Source organism: Talpa europaea (genome assembly GCF_964194135.1).
Source record: "Talpa europaea genome assembly, chromosome: 11".
Lineage (NCBI taxonomy): Eukaryota > Metazoa > Chordata > Mammalia > Eulipotyphla > Talpidae > Talpa > Talpa europaea.
In genome coordinates, this window is record NC_140078.1 from 57,327,935 (window position 1) to 57,352,997 (window position 25,063).

General features: G+C 40.3%; 1 protein-coding gene across 1 annotated transcript in view; it reads right to left on the reverse strand.

Moving 5' to 3' along the window:
- SLC25A26 (solute carrier family 25 member 26) overlaps positions 1-24,667 on the reverse strand; it is a gene marked incomplete at its 5' end in the record, with an annotated part of 117,198 nt that extends 92,531 nt beyond the window's left edge. Inside the window, 3 exons of the mRNA XM_084247273.1 lie at positions 11,168-11,277; positions 14,351-14,507; positions 24,635-24,667. Of these exons, the coding sequence (XP_084103399.1) occupies positions 11,168-11,277; positions 14,351-14,507; positions 24,635-24,667 (300 nt within the window). The remainder of the gene's footprint in view (positions 1-11,167; positions 11,278-14,350; positions 14,508-24,634) is intronic.
- Positions 24,668-25,063: the final 396 nt, after the last annotated feature.

The following is a 25,063-nucleotide window of genomic DNA, read 5'->3' on the forward strand; positions in this document are numbered from 1 at the left end:
GGTATATATGGTCCATATCACCTAAGGAAACCTTATCAAGTTAATAAACTTCTGATGGTTTCAATTCCTTTCATCTTCTGAACTGATTCCTTCCCAAAACCATAAAATTCTTTAAAAGTGCTACATAGAGGACATTTCTGCTACATACACTTGTATGACATGGGATTAATGTCAACATTTACTGGACACTTTAGGGAGTGGATGCTAGGCTGAGCACTATGTGAGCATTGCAGCACTCAATCCTTGTAAGAACTGTGAGTGGGGTGGCAATAACCCAGTTTTGCAAGATAGGGAAAAAGCAGTTCAGTGAAGTATTTGGCAAAAACACAGATAAGTCGCAATGCTGATCCTGATCTGTATAACTTGGCAGCTCATGATCCCTATGCTGTCTTCTTACAAAGATATTCAAAATACTCTCAAGTTATTTTGTACAGTTAGCCAACTTATTTACACAGGCCTCAAGGACTGGTATCAAAATTTCTTATTCTCTGTTTCTTATTGTTTCTTAGCAATCACAGTGCTGGATGTATATGTAGTAAGTACTCAAATGCTGTAAAGCATACAATCACAAAGCAAAACAAATCTGTAACAGTGGCATTTAAGTTCATTATGCTACCATGAACCCTAACCAGAACAAAGTGGTATTTTAAAAAATAAAGGTTTGTCACTGAAAAAGTGCAGACTTGCACAGAAGTGGCTAATTCTAACTTCACTAGTTTGGTCTTTGGAGATTAGTCTTTGCTTTTCCCATTTCAATGTAGTGGCAATAACTGACCAAATAACACTCTTGTGGCTGAAAATGGTTTCTTCAGCTTCATTATCCTGTATGAAAATCGTAATTGTTGTTTCTATAAAGCTGAACTTAATTGTGTCCCACAAACTCATACTGCTCTTAAATAAAAAGTCAACACAGAGCTCCCCCACCCTCTTGTCCTCTAACTAAAGATACAATCAATGAAACCACTGTGCTCCATCAGGAAGTAACACTATCCAAACCAGTGCTGCACTCTAGGCATACTAGGAAAGAAAAGAAAGTCCATAAAACAGAAAGCAATCTGGAATGTGTTCAAGAGAGAAGTTGTGAAGCAAATGGAGGGCTGGTGGAGCAAGCTGTTCCTTTGTAAAATCTCCCTGAAAATCTCTCAGCAGTCATGCTGCTACTTTAAATGAGTAAATAACCCCTAGCAGAGACATCACAGCACACTGGGCATACCAAGGCCTAAACCTCTCTCTCTCAGGCTCCGCCTTCCTTCCCTCCTTCCTTTGCTTACCCTTTCTGCAAATTTGCTTGAGCTGGAAAAGCTGGGGTATGCCTGCTGAACTTAGCTCAGTAGATTCAGAGGGAGAGTTTAACCATGTATACAACACACAGACACCGAGTGCTAGCAAAGCCCCCCATGATAAAAGATGCAATGGGGACATGTTGCTGTAAGGGCCCTGAGAAGAAATACCATCTCATGATGATTCTACCTTGTTAATGTCTCCTGAACTCACCTTCTCCCTGCATGCCCCTGCCCATGGAGATGCTGGTGATCTACCCTCGCTGAGGATTTGTCTCCTCTCCATTCACACACTACATCCACCTCCACCCAGCTGCAGAGAATGTGGCACTCTTCTCCCCATCCCTTCAAAGCTAAAGCCAGACTCCTTGCCATCACAGGCAAGACCCCCACCCCGGCACTCATTTCATTGTGACCTGGGTCACACCTGCACTCCACTTGGCGTTCAATACCTTTCCTTGCATCAACCCACCTATCCAACCACCATATTCTAAAATGCAGCTCAAAGATTAGCTAGTCCATGTGGGCTTTCCTGAATCAACACCATTCCACCTCTACCCTCCAATCCAGAGAAAGGCCACAGTTCTGTCCAGGCTCTCACTTCTCACTCTACCAATTACTTACTTTTCTTCAGTGTATTTACACACTTACAAGTCTTCACCTTAGCCTCAGGCCTTGCAAAGGCAGCATCTTATCACTTTATCCTCAATGCCTAGGACACATTAAGGACTTAAGCTCTAAACCCACAAAGAGCAACAAAAGTAGTAGAGGAAACCAGAGTCGCTGAACAAAAGCAGACTATAGTAAAGAAATCAAAGACGCCCATGTGAAAAAAGGAAGGAGAGGACGATAGAAAGCAGGTTGTTTGCATATTCTGGAGATTTTTTTGTATGATTCTTATAGTTCAGGGTTTCTAAGGAATTAAAAAGTCTGTCTTAAATACTTAATGTCCTGAAGTGAAAAAAGGTTCCCAAGCACACTGAAAAATACAGAAAGGAAAACAAGGTAGAAGGTTCCTTTAGCAGAGGCATGTTTAGATGCATCAAAAAGAAAAGTGTTGGGCCTCCCCGGTGGCGCAGTGGTTGAGCGCTGGGTTGCGAAGCTGCCCGCGGCCTCTGCGGCGCCGGTTTGATCCCCGGCTGCTCCCTGGCCACCGGAGGAGGGTCCCACATGGCGAGCAGACCTCTCCTGCCGCCCGCTGCTCCCCTCAGCAGTGTACTTCGGTCCTTCTGCCTGCTCTGCTCCCCGCTCTGGCTCTGGTGAATTCTCTCACCCTCCCGTGCTTCTGACTGTACCCAGTGCATGCATAAACAAAAATAAATAAATAAATAAATAAATAAAAAAAAACATGCCTCTATAAAAAAAAAATTTAAAAAAAAAAAAAAAGAAAAGTGTTTGATTAGGTCTCTGACAGTTCAGTTTCAGCTTCTAAATTGCACCACAAGTTTTCTAACAATATGTGTAATCATCTGTCTTGATTCACCTCTATATACACACGCAGTCCCCATCAGCAGCACTACTGTGGGCTTCTCCTGATTGAATAACTACACTGCCCTTTGGGCACAGTCATTTTATTTTCTACTCAAACTCTCTCCCATGACTTAATTATACAACTGCATAAGAGTCTGGCCAGGCACTACCACATCTGCCCATAGTTAACCTAGGCTAACTGACAGATTTCAAAATCTACCATACTTAATTCAAAAGATAAAACACATTGCACAATATTATCTTATTCAGAGGTTCCTCTTAGAAAGGGCCAGTAAAGAATATGAGAAGTACTATATTTTAAAACATGACATTAACATAGTATCACATGGTAAAATCCCACTGTAGAAGCCACAATAATAAGGAGCATGTGGGCTGTGCTTTATGAGTAACAAATACTCCTGACAGCATGGATGCACCTACTCCTCTAAGTAGCCACGCCAGCAGGAATCTGAATAAAGCTGAGGCCCGCAGAATGCATTCCAGTAGATCCCCTGACCTCATCAGTTGCTAAAGTAGCTAAACTAGAGCATATACTACCTTCCTTTTCAAGGTATTTCACGGGCCTTGAAGAAAATGTAAAGAGCCAGCTGTAACACCCAGTCCAACTTCAAAATCTAAATCTACATTTGAATACACTGCCACACTCAAAACTCACCAGTTTATCAAACCAGTCCAAAAGTATGTAAATCTAAAGAAGACAAAAGGAATCACAGCTTTGATGAAGGTGTGGCATACCTCATATTCTGCACCTACCAAAATCCTCTTATATGTGGGATTGTTGAGCCAATGCAGAAAAAACTACTGGGGTATAAACTAAGATTTTTGATAATCCTACAGCAGTGATGTTTAAATATCATTGGGAACCAGAACCTTCTGGACCTCTTGTTTGAAATGCAGAACTCCCAGTGCCATCTTCAGATTGTCCAGGCAATTTATTCTGAAGTTGGTGATTGCTGGGGCACATGTGGGTAAGTGTTGTTAGGAGCAGTCAGAAAGCATTTATAAAAACGTAATATCGGGCCTCCCCAGTGGTGCAGCGGGTTGAGCGCAGCGCTATGAAGCTGTTAGTCAGCCTTGGAGGTGCCTGTTCAATTCCCGGCCGGCCAGGGAGAGTCCCACATGGCACCGCAGACCTCTCCTGTCACACCCACTGCTCCCCTCAGCAGTGTATTTCGGTCCATCTGCCTGTACTACTCCCTGCTCTGTCTCTGGTGGATTCTCTCACCCTCCCGTGCCTCTGGCCTGCACCCCAGTGTTTGTATAAATAAATCGATCTTAAAAAAAAAAGTAATATCATTTATTTCCTAGCTTTCTCAATCCCAAATCAGAATGGGACTGAAGCATCTATGTGCGTGAGGACATCCATACATGTCACCCATAAACATGATGAATTCACAGCGGCTGCCTTTGGCTGCAAAGAAATTTCAATGTTCTTTCATTTCTGAAAACAACAGGAACTAAGGCCAAAAGTAGGATAAGACCCAGGAGAAGTCAAATCTTAATGCCTTAAGAAAAAAAAAAAATCACTACCACTGTAATGTTATAGCAGCTACTGTATTAAAGTAAACCTTTTGATCTAATTACAGATTCTACTTCTCACAGTGCTTTTTTCTGTGTGTGATGAAAACTGAGCTGTAAAATAATTGAGGTAGGGATTTAGAGACTTGGTACAGCTAACTTCCTAATAAAAAATGGCACAAACGGGACTCTTCTTACTGTTGTTACATATTAAATCTTATTTGATTGATTTTACTGTATTCCAAATTACAAACATAAGGTAGGCGGTTGTAATTACAGTTTTATTGATTCGTCATTAAGTTTTAATCAAGCTGCTGCTATAGGGAATGGTTACTATGGTAGTGTTCTTTAGTTTCTAAGTTTCTTTTGTACAGTAATAGTCACTACAACAAAGTAATTGTAGACACACTCAATACACAATTCAATTGTTTTTAAGAAATCTGCAACATAATTTTATATCAAAGCAACTGTTACAGAACAATGCATTAAATTCTTATTTTCTTCAAGTCTCTATACTTTTTTGACCACTGACAGCTATAAATGTTTTTATTTTCTATTCCTTTTCATTTTACATAAGAAATTTGTCTCCCCTAAAGTTACCTGTTTCTTATTTTTAGCAACCATATTTGTCTGAATTGGAAACCAAAAGTGTGTGCTCTATGAAACTGAAACAAGCTAGGAAACAAGAAGGCAATATGTACATTTCTCAAGCATTTACTGGGAAAACATTCTAAATGGCTTCAAGTAGACTTGAAGAAAGATCAAAGATTTTTGGCAATCAGAACCAATATTCCACAAACTTCGTATGTTTCACAAATTTCAGCCCACTAAACTGTAGCTGAATTTAAAAATCAGTTAACAGTCAATACATCAAGAGTCATTTCACCTGTGAAGTCCTCAATCTATATACCTGTGCTGGCCAATTCTCCTTTTATGGCTTGACAAGCATCAGAGGAACTTTAAAAAGACATCTAATACTGGACCTTGCTGCCTAAGGGAACATGCAAGCCCACTGAGATACAGTACAGGTGAGAACGTTAGAATTGTGTATTTCTAAGCTTACAAATATTTGTGTCCTTACTCTAAATTCGACCAAACCCCATCTCATATGTCCGACAGTTTACACCCAGATTTACTACATTTAAGTCTCCAATTTTTTAAATGTCAGTTACAGATATTAGAGTATTAGAATATGTAGTGTTTTCTACAAATGAAAAGACACATCAACATGAGAAATCTAGTAACTACCACTTGCACTCCCTAATTATTCACTTTGTATATTCTTGTTAAGTCTGAAGAAAATGAAAATCCAAGAGTGAGGGGAGTGAAAACCCCCAGAATCTGAATGTAAAATATCTATATGCTCACTTCACTAGAGAAAGACCCTAAAGGGTCTATGGTTCTGTAGGGTATATAAAAGGGAGTACTACTTTATGTTCTTTGCTAATGAAAACTGTAGTTCCATCACTACTATAATTTTAGTAAATTTTGAAGGCAATATTTAGTCCAGAGTTAACATGGTCTACACAATCATTTTCAAGTCAATGTCAAAGGAAATTTTATTAAAAAAACACTTCAATGGGGCCTCCCCGGTGGCGCAGCAGTTGAGCGCTGGGTTGCGAAGCTGCCCGCGGCCTCTGCGGCCCAGTTCGATCCCCGGCTGCTCCCTGGCCCCGGAGGAGGGTCCCACATGGTGCGCAGACCTCTCCTGCAGCCCGCTGCTCCCCTCAGCAGTGTGCTTTGGTCCTTCTGCCTGCTCTGCTCCCTGCTCTGGCTCTGGTGAATTCTCTCGCCCTCCCGCGCTTCTGACTGTACCCCAGTGCTTGTATAAATAAATAAAAATAAATCTTAAAAAAAAAAAAAACACTTCAATGATGCCCATAAAACAGACGAATGTATCACACAGAAACAGTGGAATAATACTCAGCAATCAAAAAAGATACTCTCAAATCATTTGTGGCAACATGAATGGGGCTGGGATTATACTAAGCAAAACAAGTCAGAAGGAAAAACACAAATACCCAATGGTATCACTTATATTGGTACATAGAGAAACCAAAGGGTCAAATAAATTTAAACATAAAATCAAACCCCTGAAAGCTGACTACAGAACTAAGACACCCAGAGAAGGACACATTAAGAAAATGAATAGATGGGCCTCCCTGGTGGTGCAAGGGGTTAAGATGCAACCTATGAAGCAATCCACAGCCACTGCAGCATGAATTCGATCCCCAGCCAGGGAGCTACCCACATGGCACAGCAGACCTCTCCTGACTCACCCACTGCTCACCTCAGCAGTGTATTTCAGTCAATCAGCCTGTTCTAGTCCCCACTCTGACTCTGGTGAATCCTCTCATCTCCCATACCTCTGGCCTATATCCTAGTTCTTGTATGCATAAATAAATAAATCTTTGGAAAAAAAAAAAAAGAAATGCACAGAATGAGAGAAAAATTTTGTGATTTGTGAGTCTGAAAAGGTACTTGTACCTTGACTATATAAAGAACTCCTACAACTCAATAGCAAAGAGACAACCCAATTAAAAAACAAGTAAAGGATCTGAATAGAAATTTATCCAAGGAAGATAAGCAAATAACCAATAAGCAAAGATGTTCAAAATTGTTGTCAGGGCAATGTGACTCAAAATCACAGTAAGATGCCAATGAACATCTATTTGGTGGTTATAACTTAAAAGACAGATAAATAACAAATAGTGACAAGGAAGTACAAAAGTTGAAGCCCTTATACTTGCTGGTGGGATGTAAAAATAGTGCAGTCACTTCGGAAAACAGCACACCAGTTACTCAAAAGGTTAAACACTGAGTTATCATATGACCAAAAATTTGACTCCAAGATTTCAATCCAAGAGAACTTAGAACATACATCAACACAGAAACATGTACATAAATGTTCAGAGCGGCATCATGTATTTAACAGTCATAAGTGGAAACAAGTCAAAAAGGCAATTAAAAAGATATTCTGATACCTGCTGCCACATGATGAACCTGGGAAATACTATGCTAAGTAAAAGAAGCTAGTCACAAAAGCCCATGTACTGTAGGATTCTATTTACATGAAATGTCCAGAATTGCAAATTCATAGAGACAAAAAGTAGATTACAGGATGTTTACGGGTGGATGATGTGGATATAATGTGGGAAAACTGGGGGAAATGAGGAGAGGAGTGACTATTAATGGATACTAAGTTTCTTTTTGGGTTGATGAAAATATTCTAAAATCAACTGGGGTGATGGGTGCACAACTCTGATATACAAAAACAATGAACTGTATACTCTAAATGGTTAATTATGGTGATATATGTGAATTATGTCTCAATAAAGTTGGGGTTTATGGGCCTCCCTGGTGGCGCAGGCGGTTGGGCGCAGCACTGTGAAGCTGTCCACAGCCTCTGCAGAGCCGTTTCGATCCCCATCGGCCTCGGAGCAACCCACATGGCAAGTAGACCTCTCCTGTCTCGCCCACTGCTCCCCTCTGCAGTGTGTTTCATCAGTCTGCCTGTTCTGTTGCCTGCTCTGTCTCTGGTGAATCCTCTCACCCTCCCGTGCATCTGGCCTGTAGCCCGGTTCTTGTATAAATAAATCTTTAAAAAAACAAAAAAAAGTTGGGCTTTATTAGTCTTCTTAAAGTTAGTATTTACTTTCACTTTTTAAAAGTAATAGTATTTTTTGAAGTTAATATTTACTTTTAATATTTACTTCCAATTTTAAATATTATTATTGTAATATTTATTTTGTCAGGGTTTCTTTTCCTCACCCTCTTTCACGATACCCTCAAGTGAAGAGAACTAGATTTTTAAACAGTAGATTTTCTTCCAAATTTTATTTTTTTTTCAAATTTTATTTTTTTTAATAATAAATTTTATTTTTATATTCCCCCATACAACTGCACATGCCCCATTCTGACCCCTCTTCCAAATTTTATAAAGGAAAATAATGCACAGCAAACAAAAGCACAACACACCATAAATGCTTTTTAAATACGTTAGAAAGACTGGTTTCCAAATATCCTTGATAAATATATACCACTACTTTTCTAAATAGAATAAAAATGTTGGGCCTCCCCTGGTGGCTCAGCGGTTAAGCGCTGGGCTGCGAAGCTGCCCACAGCCTCTGCAGCGCTGGTTCAATCCCCGGCTGCCGGGCGAGGGTCCCACATGGCGTGCAGACCTCTCCTGCCGCTCGCTGCTCCCCTCAGCTGTGTGCTTTGGTCCTTTTGCCTGTTCTGCTCCCTGCTCTGGCTCTGGTGAATTCTCTCACCCTCCTGCATTTCTGACTGTACCTAGTGCTTGTATAAATAAATAAATCTTTAAAAAAATAAAAATAAAAATGTTATCTGATAAAATGATAAAAGTCCTATAAACTGAGACCCTCCTTCTTCACTGCTGGCCATTCTTGTTAATGTACCCTGCTGATGATAAGGCTCAGGATTTAGGATTACATAAATACCAGACTGGGATTTGAAGATAAGATCAATAAGGAAAAATTTAGGGGCCCCCCCTGGTAGCACATCAGTTGAGTGCTGGGCTACAAAGCTGCCTACAGCCTTTGCAGTGCCAGTTCGATTCCCGACCGGCCAGGGTCCCACGTGGCGCGACAGACCTCTCCTGCTGCGCCCACTGCTCCCCTCAGCAGTGTATTTTGTCACTCTGCCTGTTCTGTTCCCAGCTCTGGCTCTGGTGAATTCTCTCACCCTCCCACGCTTCTGACTGTACCCAGTGCTTGTATAAATAAATAAATCTTCAAAAAAAAAAAAATTTGGAGTGGAACCAAAAAAAAATTTGAAAGAGGTTCCCTTAATATCAGGCAGGAGACAATGTGCAAAAGGTAAGTGGGTGAAGGAAACTTTTATATTCTAAAGTTTTAAGTCGTAAGACTTTGACAGACTGCTATCAATATCTCCAAAAAAGATGACATTTTTATTCATTTCTCTTTATAGCTCTGGTAAATTTTTTTAAGATTTTATTTATTTTTGCGTGGAAGAACCCTTGATGCAGGCCATGGGTGCAGGGTGAGAATATTTACCAGCCAAAGAATGGGGAGCAGAATAAGCAGATCTACTGAAATACACTGCTGAGGGGAGCAGTGGGCAAGACAGAAGAGGTCTGCTGTGCCATGTGGGTTAGCTCCCTCACCAGGGATCAAACTCAGGCCATACCAGAGGGCCTTGCAGGTAGCAGCACTGAGCCTTAACCCCTAGGCCAGCAGGGAGGACAATCTCTGGTAATTTTTGTTTACATTTGGACGTTATGTTATTTAGTCTTAGGTTCAGGTTTATTATATGTCCCAGGTGAATTGTTCCTTGTATCACTATTTAAGTTTCTCTTTCAGCTCTCTTGCAATTTGTATTTCCAAACAAGTTAGTATTGATCAGAGAAGTAGAACCAATGTGAATAGCAAGAACAAAGAGTTATTGTAGGGATGTTGACAGAAATTGTGGGATCTGGTTAAGCAGTTTATATAGAACCGTTACTTCTGCGTCAGTGCTAGGACAGAAGACAGAGGGTAGAAATCAGGAAGGAAACAAGGATGTGAAAGGGAAGAGCAAGGAAAAACTCATTTCTCTCATTAACTTCAATGACTTAAGCAACCTGTAGTATAAGCTGGCCCCCTTCACAAAGAGCCCACATACCTGACTCAGAATTTGGAGAAGCTGAAGGACGGGGGTGGTGGCTGATGGAGATGGAGGTGGGGCTACTACCTAAGGCCAAGTGATGAGGTGGATAAACTGCAACAGAGCTGATCCTACACCCCCATTCTGAGCACAAACACAACTCCTTCAATTCCACCTCACAACACTTGTGCACATTTCTCTTGTGGCCAGCCTAACCTGGAGACAAACTTCCAGCTCGCCTGTGTTGATGTAATACAAAGCCACCACAATTTGTATGGATATTTCTTCCTTGTCTTTAATTTTATTCTTTCTGTATCACTGTAGGGGCAGGAAGGGAACAGGGCAGGTTTTCTATGACCGAGCAGATGGGTAAAGGAGTCCTAGAGCCCTCGGTGGCTTTTGCAGGCTTTCATTGGGATTTACCAGGTACACGGCAGGCAGGGGTGCTGGGGAGTTGGGAGGCTGGCAGGCTCCCAGCCCCCAGCAAGTCTTCACTCTCTCTGGGCTCTCCGATGTTCTCTTGTGGCCTCTGCTTCTCTTTCGTTCTGTTGTTCCACTCTCTTCGCTCAGCTCTCTTGCTCTTCTCCTGGCATCCCCATGACACTGCCCTTATAAGCCCAGTCTCTCAGCTCAGGTGTGTCCACTTACGTATGCCCACATCCTACTGCAGGGGCCCGCCATGAGGCATACATTCAGGACCACAGGGATCCATCATCAATCCTGATGGTGGGAGGGCAGAAAAGCCTGATACTTTTTACCTTACACTACAATCACTATGTTTTAGGTATGTCTTGTAAATAGTTGGTTATTTTTTTCATCCCATCTAGATTGTCCTTCAACTGTCATGTTTCATCTATTGGGATTTGTAATTTTCATAATTTAAGAAACATCTTTTAAAAAATAAAGCAGGGCCTCCCTGGTGGCGCAGCGGTTGAACGCTAGGTTGCAAAGCTGCCCACAGCCTCTGCAGCGCTGGTTCGATCCCCAGCCGCCGGCGAGGGTCCCACATGGCGCGACAGACCTCTCCTGCTGCCCGCTGCTCCCCTCAGCAGTGTACTTCATCAGTCCTCCTGCTCTGCTCTCCGCTCTGACTCTGGTGAATTCTCTCACCCACCCTCCCACGCTTCTGACTGTACCCAATGCTTACATAAATAAATAAATCTTGGGGAAAAAAAAAAGCAATATCTGTACAGAATATATATGCATGATCTGCATTTCTGAAATATTTTAACATATAACTTGTCACTTACCACTTCTCCAGCACAGGCAGCCAACATATGCTTCACAGGCATCAAATATGAAGATGAATCGGTATGCAAAAAACATTTCACATATTCATAGGTGATAAAAAAGGCAGCAGCTGAAATTTAAAACAAGCCAGACTTTCATAAGATTTAAATATATTTTCAAACTGTTAAGAAATTTGTTCTAAAAAGTTACAACCCTATTAAATTATGCAATAACAGATAAAGATAATAGTTAAACACAGTCACCCCACTCCTTTACCCTTGCAGTATATATATTATATGCCTGACCCTGGAATTAAAAAATACAGAGGACTTATCCCTCTCCTGAAGAAGCCTAACAGCTAACCTAGCATTTACCAATTGTACTGAAAAGTCTCCTAACATTTTTTAAGTGAGCTTTCCAGAAAAGAATGAATTTCTGTGATCCAAAATATCTTTATATATGGTCGTGAAACAATCAGCTATGTGGATTTATAGTGTTAAAATTGCAAGCATATACTTTAACCAATAGAATGTCTATTCCATAATGTTTTATTGCTGGTATTCAAAATAACTATTGCCATCTTATGCTGTATTAACTCACCTTTAATCAAGGCAACAACCATTTCATTAAAACTGGAACTCAAAATCTCTAAAAAACTATCCCATCACCATGAACTCATCTTAGCCTATGAGCCTAAGATTGCCATCTACTGTTAATCAAAAGATGTTTATCACTTCCATCAAAGATAAATTAGTTACAAATTCATCATTTGAAGGACATCTGAACATGTCACAGTGACTGAAACACTCAGAAAAAGAGCTTGAGGGTGAAAATCAGTTCTCCATAAGACTGGAAACATTCCTTGGACTGCCAGCAAACAGCAGGCTAAAAGAAAGCATTTTGTCTATGGAAAAGAGATGATCAATACAAGCAGCTTTATGTAGTTAACACAGGTCCTGCTCCCATGTGTGGTTCTAATGAGGTTTATCCTACTTTGGCGCACTGGCTAAATCTACAGCTAGATTCTCTCCAACTGCATTCAGCTACAGGTTCCACCTGCTATATATTCTCTTGTCCCACCTACTTACACCCCCAGGGAAAAAGGGAGACAGTATTAAAGTTTCTAGGTTTTCATGGTTAACCACTTCAGCCTGGTCTGACTTTGCTGCTTTTATGATAGACCAAGTTCCTCTACAAACACAAACCCTAAAACTCTCCTGGTGACACCCAAGAAAACTCCTGCTAATTAGAAATGAAGTCACATGAGGCCACCTTGGTGGTGCAAGGGGTTAAGTCTCAGCAATATCAAGCTATCAGCAGCCACTACAGCACAAATTTGATCCCAGCCATGGAGCTGAAACACATGGTGCTGCTGACCTCTCCTGTCTCGCCTGCTGCTCCCCTCAGCAGTGTATTTCAGTGGAGCTACCTGTTCTGCTCCCCACTCTGTCTCTGGTGAATCCTCTCATAATCTGCACCTAAACCCCCATTCTTGCATGTATAAATAAAAATAAATCTTAAAGAAATGACGGCACAGTAAGGTTTCAAGGGAGACTCCAAAAATGTTACAACAGGAGAGATTGGGATAGCTGAGACCTACAGTCTCTCATAACTCTTTACAAAGCTATGTATTTTCAACATGACAGAGTAAACATCCAGAAAAAAAGGTCTTTTAATCTCTTTCGACCTTCTGTCCCCTCTATCCCCCTCCATCATCACCCCTGCGGAACAGATTTTCAATAAAGTCTATAGCCACTGAATGTAACGCTGATGTACTGTACTCACACTAGACAACCAGTTGCAAAAGAAAATAACAAAGGTACCACATAGAAAATTTTAACGCACCAACAATTTGATGATCTAGCCAAATCAAAATTACCGCCCGTTCACTAAAGTTCTTTGGATGGCAAAAGTGAAGAGCATGGCAAGAAATACACCACTTCCTCACACATAAAAATTGAAACCACATTCTATATGTGAACTCCTGCTGGCAAGAATCTAAATGAGTCTCGTAAGCATCACATAGCATCTCCAGACTATCACTGACCCTGCATCTCCCCAACAACAGTTCTTAATGTGCAATGTGTGCGAGGAAAAGCTCTTCAGAAGGACGGAGATGCCAACTGAAGACCAAAGGACAGGGAATTGGCACACCTGAAACCAAGTAAATCAGCAACCTGAGAGAGACACAGGCTTCTGTACTTGGAGCCTCTCAGATAATCAGGTGATTGCCTATGGTTGGCAAAGAGTAGCTACACAATAACAACCAGCTACAATCAATTATGAAAAATTCAAGGTAACCTCAAGTTTGCTGTTCTAAAGATTGCTAGGGGAGAGGAAAGGAGAGAACCAATAAGACGAAAACAGGGCCTCCCTGGTGGTGCAAGGGGTTAAGCACTGCATTATGAAGCAATCCACAGCCTCTGCAGCATGAGTTCGATCCCAGCCGGCCAGAGAGAAGCCCACATGGCGAATCACACCTCTCCTGACTCGCCCACTGCTCCTCTCAGCAGTGTGTTTCAGTCAGTCTGCCTGTTCTGTTTCCTACTCTGTCTCTGGTGAATCCTCTCATTCCCCCGCATCTCTGGCCTGTACCCCGGTTCTTGTATTCATAAATAAATAAAATCTTTAAATAACAAAAATAAAAAAACAATAAGACCAAAACACCATTTCTCTGCATGCCATCTTTATATGAATGCTGAGCTCAAAGATGGACATTTAAATGTCAAATCAACCTGAGTTTCTCATGAATTATCCTAAGAAAAAAGGAAATCTAACTGTAGAATTTACTAAAGTAGTGGTTTTATCTGCTTTTCATCACCACTCAAAACATAAGTAAATAATTAAAATAAGGATCTAAAACTGGTGATACCTAGGCAAAGTCCAGACCAATTAAGCCTCCAGGGGTGATACCAGTATCTGTACTTTTTAAAGAGACCTAAGAGATTCAACATGTGGGCAAGCTTAAGAAGCACTGCTCTAAGGCATCACAAAGTTATAAAAACACTATAAGGATTTTAACAATAAAAACCATTTATAAAGATTTCTCATTTTTTCCTACTGCAAATACAGTGGAATGAGACCTACAGCACTAGCCAATTCAAAATTAATGACTTAATAAATACAAAACAAATTAGGAAGATAAGTTACTATACACAAAGCCCTTGGTTTTATAGCAGTGAGAATATCAATATAATTTTTACCATTAGGAAAGGATCCAATAGCAGTAGAAGGAACACCAGCATATATTCCACGAAAACCACCGGCCTTGTTAAATCCTTGGGGACTCTGCAGCCTGGTTTTAATGGTATCCAGAGGAAATAATATCAAATCAACAGAGACACCTGCTACACCACCAGCCTTTAAAAAAGAAAAAAAAAAAGGGAAAAAAGGTTACAAAAACATACGCCCTCCACTGTCTGGGGGTAGAGATAAGAAGGTAATCTTGAAGGCATATTTCTCATACCCATCAGTCCACTGACTACTTTGACATAGGCAAAGGAACTTCTACCTAAATCTAGAGGCTTTTCTGGGGAAATAACAATTATCATTTCTTTATTTATAAATTATAAATTTTTATTGTTTTTGTAAATGAATTTTAATTTTATACTTTCACCTGGTGCAAAAAAGTAAACAAGCAAACAAAACCCAGGAAAGTGTTCAAAGTCTCCTTCCCGGTTCCTGAGAAGTCAGGTAAACGCTTTCTTATTATATATATCCTTACAAAGTTACTTTAGGCATATATAAGAAATATGAATATGTAGTTTATTTTCCTTTTATCTTTTAAAATAAGGAGTATGCACTGTGCATGGTGCTACACCTTATTTTTTTACACTTAATTTATCTCAGAGATCGTTCCATGTTGTTTGAGTGAATCTGCATTGAGACTTTTTGGAGACTTGCATTTTGAAACAGGTAATGATCCTTGTGAATCTAGATTTGTATTTGGACAATCATATATCCAGGAATTCTGACAGTATTATCTCTGCATATATTTGAATATTCTGTAATAACTCTTAAATTGAATGAATTTTTTTTTAAAAAAACAAAGAGCTAAATTCCTAGAGGACATTATATCACAGCCTTACTTAGTCACCTTCCAAGAGACACTATGTTGCTTGCAGAGCTGTACTTTAAGTTTGTAACTCATGATTACAGTGAAACAAACATGTAGAATAATTTTAAACTGGCTACCTCTCAGTCAAAGCAAAAAGAAATTCAGAATTTTATGAACTCAAAGACACTGTGAAAGAAAAGGTCAATACATAAGATTTAAAGGCATCATTTAAAGATGTGAATGAACCAGTCTTCTACTAGCAGAGGGAAGAATTATAAACAGGAAATTCTCAATGATTTCCTGCATAGTAGTTTTTCAAATGAATTGGAAATTTTTCCTGTCTTTTGAATTTTGAACCACATTTATATAACCTATTCAGAGAGGTAAAATACACATTAAAAACTATATAGTCCATGGAATAGAGAAACAAAAGTGGCATTCAAATACATAGGCAACGTTCAAAATAATCAGTCATTTCCCCACTTTGGGTTTACAAAATGCTCAGTGAGTACAAATTAAGTCCCAATCAAATACTTGGCTCTACTTACCACTCACCATAAAACCACTGCAAGAGTTCACTATAAAAAAGAAATTACTCTTCAGGATAAAACCAATAATGCCTATCTTTCAATTAACTAGTATTGGTAAATTAAAAACTAGTTTACACTAGAAAAGTACATGAGCATAAATGTTAATATCCTATACAATCAGTCTGACAGACATGACAGACCCTCAAAGATCATGAAGTCTACTCTGTGAATTAAAGAAAACAGATGTGCCAGGAGAAAAATCACTAGTGGTAATTAGAGAATGACAAATAACATGGTATTTCTTTCTGAATATAAAGGTGGGCTTTACTAAGTTATGGGAAAAGGTTCAGGTGATGAAGTTGTTTTTTTTTTTTTTAAGGTCAACCATTTTCAACATTGTTCTCACTTTTTAGAAGAGAGTGGGGAAATGGTGAGAGACAAAGACAAAAGGGAATACAATTGACTACAGTGGTGGACTAAGGATAGACTGGTTTGAGTATACTATGGTGGCAATACCGATGGAGGGGATCCTACACTTCCAAAATACTAATAATGTAAGCCAATGTTACCACAATTAAAAAAAAAAAAAAAGGTTGTTATGACTCAAAGAAAATAAGCATTCCATTTTCTATAAAAATGAAAACTAATTTAATAAAATTCAGTATCTATATAAAATATTTTGCCCACCTCTTCATTTCTCAAAACAAGAAGAAATCTAAAATCCTAGTAAGACTAGCCAATATGACTGGATTCTTTAAAAACATGCTGCACTTCATTCTAACTAATGATCTTGTTAATCTTAGGAGGTTTAGAGAGATGCTTGCCATCTACTGCCAAATTTTAATCAATAAGTTAATTACTCTTTTTATCTATTGGTTACTTTGCATGCATTGATTCTCTAACCCTCCATCAGGGTTCCTATCTGGTGAGAATAAAATGACCAGATTCAATCTGGTGAGAATAAAATGACCAGATTCAATCTATTAATATAATAACATATGAGTCAAAAGTTACTAATTGCTTTTGTGGATTTCAGACTAACTCACATGTCATTTAAATTCATGAGACTGGAGGGAAAAACAGATAAAAGAGAATAGGGAAAAGAATAAGAGCACATATATGGCCACTAAGCACCTATTTAATGCTGAAACAAAAGCTTTAAGGAATGCTTATAATTATACATAAATTTGACAAAGTATTCAAACATACAGGAAAAGTTTGAGTGTGCTAATATCAACTAAATAAGAAACCACCAAATTCTTTCATTCTTCAAGGTGAAAAACTTTTATTTATCATTTATCGAAGGGTTATCAGGATAATGATTTGTCAAAAGATTTACAGCAACTTCCACTGAAAATCACAGGACCTAGATAAAACCCAAAAAACTAGAACACTACACCTAGATAACCTGCAAGTCTAATTACAGCTAACAATTTACTGAGACCTTGATATCATATAAATGATAAAAAAATACATCTCCACCTTCATAGAATAAATGTAAAAAGTGCTAGCAGGTGGTAGAAATGAAGCCTCTTGCCACTCTGATCTCCCATTTCATCCAATTCATGTGATCTCCCTCACATCTAGGATTTTCTAAAGATACTTCTCAATCCCCCAGGCTAGGTTTAAAATCAAGATCTTGTTTCTACCTGCTGATTACAATTTTAATCATTCAGTTGAGCATCTAGTCATCTAGTCAGTATCAATGAGTCCCACTAGACTGAAAGAGACACACAATACGCTCCCAGAACCAGTACATAGCAGATGCGACATAAATATTTGACGAATGCATATATTACTGACTATAGTAAAGGGCAGCAATTTATATTTTAGAATATACTACACATCAACATTTAAAAAACACATTAGGGGCCTCCCTGGTGGCACAAGGCGTTAAGACGCAACCTATGAAGCTATTTGCAGTCACTGCAGCATAGTATGATCCTCCACCAGGGAGCAACCCAAATGGCGCAACAGACCTCTCCTGACTCGCCCACTCCTCCCCTCAGCAGTGTATTTCAGCCAGTCTGCCTATTCTGCTCCCCACTCTGTCTCTGGTGAATCCTCTCACCACCACCCCCCAACCTCTGGCCTGTACCCCAGTCTTATATGCATAAATAAATAAATCTTTTTCAAAAAATAAAAGGTACATTAAATTTTTAAAAGTTATAAGACAGGACCAAAGGTTTGATCCCAAGAGGATCATCTAACAGTTAACCAGAGGGACACTACATCCGAGTCCTGTGGCTTGGGGCAAAATTGGAACACCCCCTGAACATCAGAGACCAACACCAGACAGCAACAGAGGAAACAGAACACATTTCACTGAACAAGAAGTGAGTGGAAATTAACGGATGATGTAGTCTAGGGGTGGGGAGGATACAAAGGAAGGGATGCCAGCTTGGGGCCCTGAGAAGGGAAAAACTAAACAGTTTGGAGGTCTATACCCTTTACTGAAGCGAAACAGGCCAATCTCTGGTAAAAAAAGAACAGAAAATACACTGGTCTGCAGCTCCCTTTCCTCACCAGTCAAGACTGCACTGCCCTCAGGAAGTGCATCGCAGCACCCAGTCTGCAGAATCACAGGTACAGAACACTGGAGAGAAGGGATGTCCATGGTACCACACGCACAATCAGTTGTGCCCTCCCCATCCCCCAATACATTTGCACCAGTGGATGGTGCAAATCATCCAGGAACTCACTCAACTGAAGTCAGATCAAGCAGTGCATGGCAAGAAAAATACAGCTTCAGCCTAAAAAACTTAAAAAATCCTAGAGTTCAAATTTCCTTATGACTATTAGATTTGAACATAGAGGTTAATTTTTAAAAAGCAGAATGCAAAATTATGACTATATATACTGGCTATGAAAAAAAGTGATGTTTTATCACCATTTACAACATCATTATTACCTTTTTTTTTTTTTTATTTTTGTAAACCCATGAGGGAAGGAACCATAGCTCTCAGGAACTCTTCCATGGAAGGACCGAAGCAAAGGCTAACAAATATGTCTGGTTAAACAGGTAAGAGATACCTGACTTGTAGAATTGGAAAAAACTGTGGGCACAACTTTTATCTTTCCTCTATTTGTCATTTCACTAATGTTCTCAAATTCTGTCTGTATCGCAAAAAATATATATATAATATTTAAGTTACACATTTCGACACATAACATTATGGAAGTGGTAACAAAAGCATATTAACTAGTCATGTACAGCTAAATTATTAATTTTTCAATTTCCAAATATCCCCTCTTAAACTGAAAGGAAAATGAGAAAGGAAAGGTAATGCCATCTCCCAGCATTTGAGATGCAAAATAAATGCCTCCACCACAGCAGCAGTTCTTGACTGTGCTGCTAGTTGATCAGTGGTCTCCAACGATGCCCTGCATCTCAACTGATCCAAATAAAGACTATACTGTGGGGCCTCCCCGGTAGCGCAGCGGTTGAGCGCTGGGTTGCGAAGCTGCCCGCGGCCTCTGCAGCGCCGGTTCGATCCCCGGCTGCTCCCCGGCCACCGGAGGAGGGTCCCACATGACGTGCAGACCTCTCCTGCCGCCCGCTGCTCCCCTCAGCAGTGTACTGCGGTCCTTCTGCCTGCTCTGCTCCCCGCTCTGGCTCTGGTGAATTCTCTCGCCCTCCTGCGCTTCTGATTGTACCCAGTGCTTGTATAAATAAATAAATAAATAAATCTTTAAAAAAAAAAAAAAAAGACTATACTGTGTCCAAGTGACTGCCTGCACAACAACAACAAAAGGGGCAAAAAGGAAAGCGTGCCCACTGATTTACTCACCAAAAGGAAGTAAATGCCACAAATCAACGTTGAGAACATGAAGCCTAATTTTGAGTTCCTTACAGATTTAGAAATAATGCCTCATCATCAAATAATTACTTCCTTTACTACAGAATAAAGGCCAGGAGGACACCTTCCAGAAAAGAAAGATAGAGGGCAAAACAGAAAACAAAGAATAGATAAAATAAAGATATGTCCAAAACTTCATGTTTTTTCTTCTGTTTTGTCACCCCACTTAAGATACCCTGGCAGAACCCATACCATTCCCCTCACGATCCCTTCTGCCAGGGTTCTCAGGACAGTCAGTAAGACAACACGAGTATTATGAAAAAGCATTTTTTATTTTAGGTATGGCCACCAGAGTGCACCCACCACAAAAGAGCTTTTTCAGGATCACCTCACGAAAGGCAAAAATGTCTACCCATTTTGAAAAACCCAGCTCTCCTGCCTGCCTGTGACTGTGCAGGTGCCCCTCTTTATTTCTCCTTTTCCTAATAAATCTGTCCTTTTAAAATGTTAAAAAAAAAAAAAGTACCCACTTTGTACACTATTGACATGCAGCAATTTCAGATACCACAATTTATACAAATCTTTCAATACCATGGTTCAAACTTCAGTTCACCAAGATGACACTTTACCAAAATAGAGAACTGAGAAAGGAAACTGGCCAACAAAAAATGAAATTACAGCAAAAAAGGAAAAGTAGTAACACTGAAAGTGAAATTTAAATCGAACATATATATAGCTTGGCCGTGGGTACCTGGACACTGTTCTTCCTTGAGCATCTCCAGATATACAGCCAGAGCGTTTCGTGAAGGTGAGCTTATCAATATTAAAGAGAGGAAAGTGATTGTGACAAAAAGAATGAAGATGTCCCAGAAATTGTGCCAGCAAACACTTTCACATTAAAGGAACAAAGACATTTCACATAATTGAAAATACCCAAGATAAAATATTGGAAATAGAGCCAAACTTAAAAAGCAGTATTGCACTTCACTATGGCATAAAAAAGGATACTTGATCTGTAAATTTTAAGACTAAAAGACAAATACTATTTAAATTACGTGTGATAGTTTTTACAATGAAAGTGACTCTTCCTGTTTCTAATGTTTTAAATTAAACGTTCTAAACGTAGATTTACTCCTATTTTCCTGTGTTTATAACAGACAGTAAGAAAGTTTGAAACATACTGATGAGCACTTCAAAGATTATGGAATAATCATAACTTTTCTCATCAGTTACGACCATTTTGGGGCCTCCCCGGTGGCGCAGCGGTTGAGCGCTGGGTTGCGAAGCTGCCCGCAGCCTCTGCAGCCCCGGTTGGATCCCCAGCTGCTCCCCCGCCACCGGGTGAGGGTCCCGCAAGGCGCGCAGACCTCTCCCGCCGCCACCTGCTCCCCTCAGCAGTGTGCTTCGGTCCTTCTGCCTGCTCTGCTCCCCGCTCTGGTGAATTCTCTCACCCTCCCGCGCTTCTGACTGTACCCAGTGCTTATATAAATAAATAAATAAATCTTAAAAAAAAAAAAGACCATTTTGCATGACTTATCCTTGAACATTCATTTACGCAGTCTAACACTATGATGCAAAGTGAGGACTTCACACTGCACAACACCCACACTTTCCAAAATTCTTTCACCTGTATATTAGGACTGGTTAAAAGCTAAAACATCCACACAGCATGGCAGGTTTTTTTATTTATATAAGATATTAGATGAATAGATGAAACCCAAGGGTAGTGAAATGGCTAAATAACAAAGGGGAAAGAAGAGTCAGGCAGAAAGGAAAAGCCATGTGGTAAAGGGGGTGCTATTTTTAAAAATCCAAAGAACTTTTTATAATTTAAAAACTAGAAGGAAAAAAGGTAATGCCATCAAAATGTTTTAGTTTATCTTAGAGAATTTCAATATATTTTTAATGACTGAAACAGTGCATTTTATATCATAGTAATGAGGCATGAACAAGTGTACATCTGCAGTGTTTGGAGTTTGATCTCTTTAGCTCAGAAATATTTTTCATGTTATTATAGCACACATTCCTCACAAGCAGTATTTTTAATAGTCCCTGAATAGTCCATGAAATGGATCTATCATCATTTACCTAACCATGCCTCTTTTTTAATAATTTATATATATTTTACATCATTGTTCATTTTTTTTTTACAGTGTTTGCTTTCTTTTTTCAGGTGTAATCCCCATAGAATTTCCATGACAAATTCACCTGTGCACCATCACCATAGTCTCCTGTGCTCTTCCTGTCCTCATTTATTTCAAGTTTAAGTGGCTTTCTATTATCTTTGTGGAGTTCAGATTGCTAATATTAGTTCCAAATTAATTTACTGAAAGCACCAACCAGTCAAAGTACTCTTTGATGGATTTGTTCTTAATAGCCTGCTCTTTGCTCCGAAATCAAAACTAACATCCCATGCCATTCACAGCAACGTGGATAGAACTAGAAGTGAAATAAGCCAGAAGGAAAAAGAAAAATATCGCATGGTTTCACTTACAGCAGGAATATAGGGGAGCCCAATAAAACATCAGTTTAAAAACTGTAACAGTACAAAACACAACAAAGCAAAAACGGACAATTACAAATCAGAGACATATTGCAGAGGAGGAGGCGGAAGATGGAGGGAGGGACAGAGGGTGGGAGGAGCACAGGGGGGCTGTGGTAATGGTGCATTGGTGAAGGAAACTCTATGGGGACTACACCTGAGGGGGTGGGGGGGAGCAAATATTGTTGAAAAATGAACAATGATGAAATTTTAGAAATTAGTATAAAAAAACTAATGTCCCACAGGGGCTCCCCACATTCCACTCTATAGCCCTTCAATCCTCATCATGAAGTTTTAGAAAGGGAATATTTAAATATCTGGTACACGCCAGGTTCTGTACCGCATGCCATTTTATTCTTAGAATTTGAGTTTTAAGATTTCAACAATCAAGGACTACCACTTATTCTTTCATTCAATTCCAGGTGATATGCTACAAAGTACCAGACACTGGTAACACAGCATTACACAAAACGCAGTATTACACAAAACTGTTAGTTTGAGAATTCCCTTAAAAATGCTCAGATTGCCTCAAAGACAATCTCCAAGGGCTCCGTATCACAGTGCGGGGCAGACAAGGTACGCGGCAGATAAACCACTGCATGAATAAAATGATTTGTCTTTAGGTAGAATGCAATCTGTCTTCCTTGAAATACCACCCAATGACCCTGATTTTACCCTCTGTAACTACTCTGTTACATACACAGTAACTCACACATAGAGTTAACAAATACATACTGTAGTGGCAGCAAGCACAGGACAGGTTCGAAAGGAGAGTCCTGGAGCCCTCCGTCGCTTTTTCAGGCTTTCATGCTCTTTCTATGCCAATTATTGCGGAGCAAGCCTGCAGGCTCACAAGGCAGGGAGGCGAGGGGACTAGGAGGCTGGCAGCCCTCTCAGCCCCTGGCAAATCTTTACTCTTTCTCTCTGAGCTCTCTCTAGCGTTCTCTTATCCCCTAGTAGCCATTCTTCTAGCTAAGTGAGGGCGGTCTTATATCCCTGACCACTAGACTCAGGTGTGCACACTTGCACATGCGCACACATCCTTGCTCAGGTGTCCATAATCAGGCACACGTGTCCCAGATCCACGTGCCTTTTACGTTAACAAGATTGAGGCTGCAAGTAGTAGCCACTGAGGCCAATGGTGTAAAAGCCTGATCATCTTCATTTACCCTACACATTCTTTAGCAAAATAAAATTTAAAACCAATTTTTTGATGGTAACTCTGGCACTCACTTAGCTACAGTGCTAACTACTACAGTTGCTAATTTGAGAGAGAGCATCAAAAAGCAGTTAAGGACAAGTGATCCCATGTTACACAGCCTGAATTAAAAACTGCACTCCAATTTACACACATGAAATAGATTACACTTATTATGTGACTCTGGATAATTTATCTAATCTCCCTGTACCTCAATTTCCTCATTTGGAAAACTAGGATAAGAATTAATTTGAAGAATAAAAGATGTTCGTAAACAGCTCACCCCAGTCCCTGGAACAGAAATATTAAAGGTCAAAACTATTACTGTTATCTCACCAGCTAGATAGAACTCCTTGGAAGTGGTAATGTATTTCTTTGTATGTCTAAAACCTAGTTCATCCAAATCTAGACTTAAAACCATTACCCCACATAAATGTGACAGGCACCCCTTTCACATCTCCTAACACCCTGAAACTAGCTCTCATGTCAGTGATCCCAGTGATCATTTTCCTATACTTTCTCTAGCACCTGACCTTTGTGAGCAGGTCTATCTTGTTCACCTTGTTATCTCCAACAGCTGCAACTACATTTGATAATTGAAGGAAGACATTCCTCCAGGCCTCCATTTCCCCTGTAAGAAACTTTTTAAATATTATTTGCTCGTTGTCTGCCCTGCCGGCTCCTCAGTGAAAACACGGGCACCCAAATCTCTGTGTTATTCACTGATGTCTCAAGTACCCCCTACTGGACTGCAAATAACAAGAGACTTCAAAATATTAATTAAAGAATTTTTTTGAACCTTGGTGTGTGTGTTTGATGTTAAAACATGTTGATTCTCGCAGTTTTGTTAGGAATTAAACACTACTGTCTTGTTGGCTCTGTTCAATATACACAAAGCCTAGAAGATTGGGAGCAGAATAAGCAGATTAAAATTATACATATACACTGAATGAATGAATGAATGAGTCATTCGCCGAGACTGAAGAAAGATATAGCAAAATGACAACCATAATCTTGGAAAAGATTTGAGTAAACGTTTTTGTTTTGTTACACATATTTCTTTAATTACTAAGTTGCCCTGAGCGTGGTTATAGTATATAATTAAAACTTCTCTTTTTCTTTACGTAAACCACCGTGTGGAAAAATATGAATCCAGTACAAACCCCTTGTCAAACCGTCTGGGTAGGAAAGACTTGGCCTTGACACCAGACTAGGCGGCGGCCTGGGAGACCCACTCTACCCCCCAGACCAGGAGGCGGGTGACCCGAGTACAGTCCAGGGCGCTGGCGCAAAGAAGCCCCTACGGGCTTCACTGAGGGACTCCCGCGCTCCAATCGCGTCACCCTACGCCGGTACTCACCACCAGAGAGGTCGTAAACCCAGGCCGATCCATAGCACTGCAGGTTACGTTCTGGCTATCGCTGGAGGCTTATCTGAGGCGTGTCACTGCTCCAAGTACTGGGCGCCGCCATCTTGGAGGCGGGCCTTGTAGCGCCTGCACTTCCGTGAGCACGTGACGTCGACCACAACAACTACACGTGCGCCTGGGGAAGCAGCGCCCGCGGCAGCGCAGGGGAGGAGGGGCGGGGCTGGGGGCGTGGTCAAGTCGTGCGCGGCGACTCTTCCCAGCGTCCATTTCCTGCAGTTACCTAGAGATTCTGCTGGAAGGAGAAGCTCTCGCGAGCAAAGGAAGCAGAAGTCTGAAGCCCGCAAGGAGGACAAGGTGAAGCAAGTGTCAGCCGGGAAAAGGCACGGCTGTAGCGGAGGGAGCGGCCTTGGAGGCACAGGA